The 9,999-nt window shown below is 31.4% G+C and overlaps 1 protein-coding gene across 1 annotated transcript; it reads right to left on the bottom strand.

The window, feature by feature from the left end:
• Window positions 1-4,775: 4,775 nt before the first annotated feature.
• LOC139497897 (cell adhesion molecule 3-like) lies at window positions 4,776-8,979 on the bottom strand. Its single transcript, XM_071286137.1, has 4 exons — window positions 8,823-8,979; window positions 6,560-6,868; window positions 5,570-5,872; window positions 4,776-5,143 (listed from the first exon to the last, which is right to left on the bottom strand). Exons 1-4 carry the CDS (start codon window positions 8,977-8,979, stop codon window positions 4,776-4,778), a joined length of 1,137 nt encoding a protein of 378 aa, XP_071142238.1.
• Window positions 8,980-9,999: the final 1,020 nt, after the last annotated feature.

Here is a 9,999-nt window from a genome sequence, read left to right as displayed (position 1 = left end):
AACTCACTAAATAATTTAGATATAAACCTTTTAAAAATTGTTTTCCAAACACAAAACAATATTACTGTAACTGCATGAAGTAAGACACAAATGTATTGTTACCATCCGATTACGGTGTATGACAAATACAAGACACATTGTAAGTTATTTATTGTACCACGTTATGGAAAAGGGGGAGGGGGTATGTTTTTTTCTATTTGTTATGTTATTCCTTTCGCGGAAAAGTGGTTATTTTTTTGACAATTTTACTTGAATCGAATGAAAAATTCAGAAAGATTGTCTTTTGAAAAGCAATACATTTTATCAAAAGATAATCAGGATATAATTATATACCTTCCGCACCCGACCCTTTCGTGAGTTACGTTTATGTTATTCAATAGAATATAAGATTATCTTATTAGTTGATCATTTGATAGAGTAAAAGGTATACATAAATTTAAAAAAGTTAAGAACTGACACGAAGACGAATATGAATACATGTAGGTCACAGTATGATTTCCTATTCAGTGTGTATCGTTCTGAACATGCATGAAATATTTGCCACTGGACGTAAAGCAAGCAACCAAAAATCATTCAACCTATTCAGTTTGACTCAATAAGATTTTCAAAATCTTACACACGAATATGTTAAATCTAGATTTATTTTATGAAAGTCTACATTAAAATTCATCTGACATATACGATAGTGTTTCTTTATTGTAGCGATAAATCAACAAAATTTCACGTTATTTGTTTCTAAAATTAAAATGCGGGACTACAATGACGGTTTCTTTTACACCTATCATCAATTGAACTTTAAAAAAATAAATTTCCAAATACGCAACAAAAAACTATCAGACGAATAAAGTTTTGAAGTAAATCATAGATTGCATGTTTATCAAGGAAAATAATGACCTTACACAGGTCATTATTTTATGCCTTGGATCATATATCATTGAAACATGGTATCGTCCGGGTTGATTCTGAAAAAGAATGACCTTACGTTCTGAAAGAAAATAACTCGATATAGGTATATAAGATTGGATAAATTCAATTATTGTAGTTTTCGAGCATTATTCATGTTATATATCACCACAAAAAGCAGATGGAGTACGGAAACATGAATTTGCAAAGCAAAACGTTCTTATATTTTGGTCTGGCCAATTTCTATATAATGAAATTTTGACAAGGTTTTTAAATTTGATTAGTTTTACCAATCAACATACCATCGATGTTGAATTTTGATTTTCCTCCTCCCATCTTTGTTTCATTGTTGATCCCATTATGCATAACCGCTGATTGGTGACTATTTAGAGAGTCATATGTTGTATGTTGATCCTGGCAATCAGGTTTCAGATTCAAACCTTCGTATTTTGGCTCTCTAAAATGATAGTTCTCCAAATGCATTAAATTGATTGATGATATTGTTTTTTAATTTTTTTTTTAATCTCTGTCGCCTTTTTTTTTTAAATATAAAACGTAAAAAAAATGAAAAAATGATGAGATCAAAGGAAAATTCAAGACAAAAAGTCTCTTTAAAAATGGCAGAAAAAAAAGCTCAAACCCATCAAACGAATGGAAAACAACTGTCATACAACTGTAAGTTTTGTACTACTTATCTACCATCCTCTTATTTATAGTTGTTTCTTTGTGTCTTTACATGGAAATAAGTTTGAACTCGTTGGTACTTCCCACGAATTTTTAATTTATAGAAAAATATATCGAGATTTCATACCTGTTTTCTTTGGTAGCAACTGAAATGTAAAAGCACTAGTGTATTTCGATTCTTGTGTATAATGCAAAAATACAAAGTAATGTTAACCAATTTTGACTGTTTGATAAATGTAAGACAAAAATATCTTTCGTTTAAAAAATGGACAACACAGTTAATTGTATTTTTTTTTCTTATAACGAAGGAGGTCTGTTTTGGCACGGAACAATAGCAGACACATAAAAAATAATGAAGGGTTTGTAATTTAAAGGTTAAGGTGGTTTCTTGACAAAACAATTAACTTACATTGTTGATTCTGATAGAAATGAATATCACTCTCCGCTTTTGGTTTAGAATCAGGTTTCTTTTCGAGATTGCATCCTAAAAATCAGAAATATAAAATCCAAAAATATATATATGCAATTTGTGTATAGGCATGACGTATTGTAAAATATATTTTCTATTTAGCATTGCTTTGCAATTTTTTGAATTTTATTACTATTATTAAGTAATTATAATCATGATTGTAATTCATGCATTTAATTGTTTGCTTTTGCGATTTTATTTTAATTCTATTACTAACATTATCATGATTGTAATTCATGCATTTAATTGTTTTAGAATATTTCTAGAGTGTATATCGTCTTGCGTTTTATATTACGTTATTAAGGTAATATGAAACGAGTTCTGATTATTATAACGACGTTTAATATGCTAGGGCTTATCAATCTCTTGTTGAATCTATAGTTTTATGTGACTTCAGGTTATTCTTTAAACGTAGAATCAATATTTCGTTGTTAAAATAACAAGAAGATAACAATTATTAGAATAATTTAGAATAAATATAATCAGTCGCAATCGAGAAACCAGTATTGGCGGATAAACGTAATCTCGAGGGAACTAACAGACCAAGACGCGATTTATCTGACTTAAGATACTGTAATATATTATGTGAGTATATACCTTGTGTATGGTGATAAATAATAATAAAAAAAAAGACTACCCGAAAAGTGTTGTGACTGATAAACACATCCACAATTAATGGTAATACAACCAATGACGCCATTTTATTTTTATTGTTACATCAATGAACAATTCAATTAATCATAAACTTTTAAAATTGAGAATGAAAATGGGGAATGATGCAAAGAGACAACAAACCAAACAAATAACAGAAACACATCCACAAATGGGTATTCGGCACAGCGAGACATTACACCACCCACAGGCGTGCGTGCTTCACTGAACTGGCCCATAAAACCATATGTACTAGTTTAGTGAAAATAGAACTCATATTTAACTACAAAACATAAATATGAACAACAATTAAAAACAAAAAAACATACAAGACTTACAAATGCCAGAGGCTCCTAAAAAAAATGCCGTTCGGTTGAACATGCTTTGTGAGATCTCAACCTTCCCTTTTACCTCTATCCAATGTTCAATAAACAAACACCCAGTAATGCACACTGTAAAACTTAGTTAAAAGTTAAAGTCGGAGTATAATTTTAAAATAGGTAACAGAAGAAACTGGTACATAAATGTCATTTTTAAAATGTGATTTCAGAAATAATGTGTTGAAAAAAGTTATCATACCTGTTTTCCTCAATGCGATAATGATAACTAATCCAACAATAATCAATGCTAGACTCCCAAAAATGCTACCAACAACAACAGAAATGCTACTGTCTTGATGATTACCTGAATCTGAAGCTTAAACAATGAAATGTAGTTAAAAGGAATAATAATGATTATTATCAAAGGATTTCAGTTCTTAAAAATGTGACACTTCTTTGTCATGTCATAGCTTTACAAATATAAATTCATTATTCGGAGCACCTGTGATCACTCCTAGTATTCAAATTGTTCATGATGCGCAGTCTGAAATTGTTTGTCTTTTTGTTGTTAGTTTGTTTGCCTTCAGCATGGCGTTGCCAGTTTTTCTCCCTCTAGAGAGGATTGAATATCCCTCCTGTATCATACGACTCTCATTTATATATTTGGTAAAAAGTGTAGCCTTCTCAATTTGTTATATTGATTCTTGTATGTCGATGTGTTATTTTGAGGTAGCGTAAATTTAATTACGGAAAATCCATGTTCAAATGGCACAGAGAAAAAGAATCACAACTTAAAGTCTCAATTAAAATCACAATGTACATTCTATGTAATCTTTTAAATGTATTATATCAGTTTAACATAATAAAACAGCCGAACAATAATCCTGCTCTCACTAACACAAATTCAATGTCACTGTCCTTTCGTTTTCTAACTATCCTCTCAACTCTGCGAACTAACTATCTATCAATTACTCTGATCTCTCTTGCTTCTCTTATATAGGCAATAATAGACATTACCCCGACGGTTCAAAAGATGGGGTATCGGGCGGTTCTAAAGATAACGGGCGTTGAATTTAAGAAAATAAATAAAAAGCAGTTCAAATAAATTAAGTAGCGGGCGGTACCCTGTAGAAATGTAATTTATATTAAAAAGTAGTTTAAACCGAACGTATTGAAACGAAAGACATCTTACATAATAATAAGTTAAACTGCCAAAAATAAAATTGCTACAAAAGGATATACACATTATTAAATAAGGGAATCATTCAGATTGATTATATGACCATGTTTCTTTTCTACCTCAGGCAGAGATTACCTTAGCTGTAATTGGCAAAACTTTCAGGAATTTTGACCTCAATGCTCTTCAACTTCGTACTTTATGTGGCCTTTTTAATACTTTTTTGGATTCGAGCGTCACTGAAGAGTCTTTTGTAGGCAAACGCGCGTCTGGCGTATACTAAATTTAGTCCTGGTATCTATGGTGAGTTAATTGATAGTTTGATTAAGTTCCCTGATTGAAAAAGGTTTGAATAACACATATTTGAATTGCTTGTGCGTTTTAAAGGTTTGTATCTGTGGTATTTGGATCTTAACATCGCTAGAACAAAGGAGACAATTGAATTTAAGATGAATCGACGGAATGATAATCATGCAAATGATACACTAATGCAACGATGCACAAGCTTAGACAATACGTGTCTTACACATACAAAGATACGACCAATTTTTTAACTCAAGAAATAGATATTTCACTTACTTTCTGATAGTTGTAGAGTAACTGCGTATTCAGCTGGACTGCCAACGTTGTTGTCTAATTGAATTATGTAAGTAGTGAAATCATCAGTAGTTAAATTATTGACTTTGAGAGTCAAAATGAATCCATCGAGATCAATTTCTGTGTCGTAAAAAAACCCTTTCACAATCGCGGCTGTTTCGGACAAACTGTACTTTTGGGAAGGAATAATCTGGAGTTCTTTGTTTATTCCCCGAAACCATGTTACTGATTTATACTTGGGAATACTATACACCTTGACCGTTAATTCTACCGTTCTTCCAATTTCCCCATGCATAGTCGATTTGTTAACATCTTTGATGTTCGGCATAAAAACAGGTTGTGCTAGAAATAATTATATTCGCATTATTACTTTTCTAAGGAGAAAATCACAATTTACAAATTAAAGAGGTACGCCACATTGCACTACACACAAACGTAATTCAATATGTTCCGAATAAATAAAATTGCACCTTTAACACTATAGGTTGTATTACATATATTAAAACAACTGTCTGCTTCTAAAGACTAGTAAATTATATACCCCTGTTTTCTTAATATCCTTTTTTTATGGTTGAGCATTACTTATTAAAAATGTATAATGAAAAACGTAACAAAAAAAGTCGGAAGTCACTGACAATATGTTATACTCTAGCAATAAAAGATGTTTGTGATTTCCTACTACATACATTGTCAACTACCATCTTAATGTTCCCTTTTCTAAAACAAAATAAAAAAAACCAACAACATTACATTACATTAATTTCCTACCATTTATAGTGACAAAACCATATCCAGTCTGCTCAATGATTCCATCTTTATCTTGTATTCCGTTTCCTGCTTTGCACACATATATTCCGTTGTCCTGATAACTATCATCAGTGTAAGAGGACGGTAACTCCAGTTTGCCTTTTCTGTTACCTTTCATTTCTCTTATCAGTTTTCCATTTGATGAAGTATGATTCCACTGGTAGTATGTGTACTTAGTAGGATTACCAGAAGCATTGCAAGAAATCACTCTGAAATTCTCCAGTTGGTTGAAGGTCACATTGTTGACAAATATGTTTGGAGCAACTATTCAAATATAAAGTAGAAAGAGGTTAAAATCTCAAACACTATTTTGACGCTTTATCATACTCACGTATATATAAAAATAAAAAGATATGGTATGAATGAGACAACTCTCTATCAGAGACTAAATGACCGAAAAGGTAACAACATTAGGTCACTACGCACAGCCTTAAACAATGTACAAACCTAAATACTGCACAGTAAACTTCCAAAAGGCCCGATATGAAAAATTTTAACAAATTCAAAAGACAACTAATAGCCTTGTTAATGTAGAAAAAAACCATTATCGACAAACAAATTTAACGTGAATCCACAAACTACAATCACTTAATGACTCGACTTAGGTGAGGATATTGAACTTCATCAGCAAAACACTTGTGTACATTGCTGCAGTTTTTATTGTTCTTGATATTGTATTAATTTAAGAACTTTGAAGTTCATAGTTTCCTTTGATTTCATTTCATGTGGCTCTTAAAGTTATGATAACGTGGTTTGCGTTATATTTTAACACTTGTCCATGTTTACAATCTGTGATAGTTATCTAAAGTCGATTGATTATTCAATTAAAAAATCTACATTTGTTTGTATGATTGACATAATTATTTTAATGACATTGTGTGACCACAAAGAGCCACACATGGAGTTTCAAATACAAAACTTTTGAAACACATATTATTCTTTCAAACTTACATTGTACTTCTATCGGTTGAATTGCTGAAATGCCGATGGGATCTGCTTCATTGCTTGCTCTGCATGTAATCCACTGACCATTATTATGTCTGACCACTGTGTACCGCAATATAGATTTTGTTGTATACATGTCTGTTATGGACTCATATGTAATTTTCTGAGTTGAGTAAGATGTTATATTTTTATCCGCCATGAACCAATCCAATAAAGCGGTTGGACGATTTCCAGTACTTGTGCACGATATTTCTAGCTGTTCAGTGTCCTTTAAAATCCCAGGATCACGATCAAATACAGGTGCAAGAGGTTTAACTGAATAAGAAGTAAGACAGTGTAATGCATAGACCAATTTGAAAAAAATGATATTCAACAACGAATTCATATACTCGTAACAGAAAACAAATTGTGTAACAGTCGTGCTTACTTCAAAACATTTCTTGATAAGCTAAGGAAACACTAGCACTGGGTTACTTTATTTTATCCTGCAGTTGGGTGTTCTACTATACAGATACATCCCTACAGATATCGCTATGCTGTATCTGTATACATACAGATATCGCTTAAAAGCTCCGCCCACTGCCGGACTGAGCATTGAATGAATCTGCGTGACCATAGAATGTGTATTGCATTCGCATTTTAATGACATAACAATTGCGAATTTATACGTTCTGTTTGTTTTCAAACATTTTTTTTAAGAGCAATAAGAATCACACCAATTTTCTGATAACATACATTCATTAACAGCCGTCGTTTCTACGATGACAACTATTTATTTTAAAACTTGAATGTGTAAGATTGTGCAACAAAAACAACCATGTCAATTTCAGCATGCATGTTTTAATAGTGAATGTCAAGTCTAAAGCGTAGGACAACTCCTGTTTCAAATTGGACAATGTTTCGATATTTGTTTTTACTGTTGAAATTAGTTGTTATATTAAATTGGATAATTATTCATCTTGAGCAATGTACTATTGTTGACCACTCGAGATTCTTTTTGTGCGAACCCGTCTTCAGGTAAATGTGTGATTAATGTATAATATTACCACACGAGCCTCAAGGGATTTCAAATCGAAAATAAATGAAAAACGCGTTTTTGTGTCTTCCAAAACGCAAATAATATACAGATTTAATTGCAGGATAAAGACAATAACTGTTCAGTGTCTTTAATTATCAGCTGTATTTGTACTCGGCTCGAAACAGATGCAATAGCTCGCTAAAAGCTCGTATACACCTTGTTTCATAGCCTCGTACAAATACAGCTGATATTTAAAGACACTAAACAGTTATTGTCTATATCAGGGATAGCTCTGATAAAGTGTACAGTAAGTCTGTTGTCATATGCTAGGTTCACGTTCGCCGAAAGAAGTACATTTGTGAGTACTGACAATTTTACCATATACGTGGTTTTTTTTGTTTTTTTCAACCTTTTCCCATTTTTCTGTGTTGTTTAAAATGATAGAACCTATGTGTTAAGTATAGCGCCTAACACACCGAAAGGCGTTAATTAAGACTACATTGTACAGTAGCAAAAAAATAGAAAAAATAGTATGATTAGTTTTGATATATTTCAAAGCATATTAAACACTACACAATAATTGTCCAGATTTCTACGGTTAAAAAGAATGCTGTTTTCATAACCAAAGAACTCTTCTATTCTATGCTATATGATACTTCATCTAGAGTTCAAAGATGTTTGTTAGAGAACTCATACTAGAATGAATAAAAAAACAATACATTTTAAGACCATAAGCAGTTTGATTATTTTAGGACTGCATTTACAATAAATTGTTTATTTCTGGCAAAATACTAACAGAATGCTTCATATATAAAAAGGGCAGATGATAAATCTCAAGTAGGCAATTCAGCTTATGATAAGGATAATAAAATACATGTACTGTGATTAGAGTAACAGACATATCTGAACTACAGAGATTCGAAACAATTGTATAAATGCACATGCGTTTACGTACAAGAGGTCCTAAATAGGAATCCAGGTGACAAAAATGGGTATAATACCAGTATGATATAAATGTCAGCAGTCTGCAAAATAAAAAAAGCTCATCAAAATTAATTTTTACTGCATATGTGAGGAAGCGTTATCAGTGGTGATACAAAGATGCATTGAATGTGTACTTACGACTGAGGTAAATGTATGCTTTTGTTGATAGGTATGTGCTCAAATAGCTGTTATTTGCAGCACACTGCACTGTACTATTGTCAAAATCTCTGGTTATTTTCTTTATTGTATGCACAACAGACTGTTTACCTTGTGCAACCTCTTTATTTCGTACTTTGAATGTAAGTAAAAGGGTCTGTTGATCTCCATTTGCTTCACACTGGATGTGAAAGTCTTGACCTTCTACTCCATTCAATCTGTTGTAAATTGTTTTATTCAAAAGTTCAAGGTTGTCCACTGGCTCCATCAATATGGAAAAAAAATATAATTTATTTGTTCTCTGTGATTGACAAAGATCGTATTAAGTATTGAAAAATCATATAATTGTGTTATATCTTAAAAAAAACACCTTTTCTTGACAAGATAAGTTAAACACATAATCCTACAATTAGTGCACTCTATGGCGATTAGACAACATGTTTGAGTTTTATTGAGGACCAAACAAAAAAGTCACGTACAGGTCAATGTACGACAAAGTGTTCGTGCGATTTTAAAAATGTTTGAACGATTTTTGAAATCCTTAAAAGAATTTAGAAAATAGAATGTTCTATTTAAAATCAATAATGCGATTGTTTGAAACTTGCTTGAACGATTTTGAAATCGTTTGTATTATCTATTTTAAATATTATGTATGTTTTTCTTAATCTCTGGAGAGTACAATTTCACAACCCGTTCAGACAATATTCTATTGTAGTCTTTACATTTTTTTCCGAACCTTTTATACAATTTTGAGGACTGATTTGTACCATGTATTATAAGAAAATCGTTAGAACGAATTTATCAATTGCTTGTACAATAGATCTGCAAAATAATGATTGAAAAAATCTTACAAACGATTCAAACAATTTTCTGAATTGAAATATTTTTGAAATTTAAAAACAATTTAAAAAATCGTACAAACAATTGAAAAAATTGTACTCGATGCGCTTCAACTTTGTACTTTTTGGCTTTACGGCTTTTTTTTTTTATCTGACCGTCACTGTTGAGCCTTGTGAAGACGGAACGCACGTCTGACTTATAAAATTATAATCCTGGTACCTTTGATAACTTATTATACATACAGCAAAATGTACAGCAAAATGCACAGTAAAAGTCAATTTGAAATAGTTCACAAAAATGAACCAAAGTTCAAAAATGGTTACTGATCCTTTATGATCATTTTCTATTCTACCAAAAGATGGTGTCTGATCTTTTTTTTTTACCAGAAATATAAATATGATGCATTTATCACACAGTGTGAATAAGCTGCTAAAACAATTTAAGAAGC

Source organism: Mytilus edulis, chromosome 12 (assembly GCF_963676685.1).
Source record: "Mytilus edulis chromosome 12, xbMytEdul2.2, whole genome shotgun sequence".
Taxonomy (NCBI): Eukaryota; Metazoa; Mollusca; class Bivalvia; order Mytilida; family Mytilidae; genus Mytilus; species Mytilus edulis.
Note: the sequence above shows the minus strand (reverse complement) of the source record. Positions and strands in the feature narration are given on the sequence as shown.

Coding starts and splice junctions, on each gene's coding strand:
- LOC139497897 (XM_071286137.1), bottom strand. CDS start 8,979: ATGGAGCCAGTGGACAACCTTGAACTTTTGAATAAAACAATTTACAAC. Junction 6,869..8,822: donor AAATAAAGAGGTTGCACAAG/GTAAACAGTCTG, acceptor CTTCTTATTCAG/TTAAACCTCTTGCACCTGTA. Junction 5,873..6,559: donor TCAACCGATAGAAGTACAAT/GTAAGTTTGAAA, acceptor ATATTTGAATAG/TTGCTCCAAACATATTTGTC.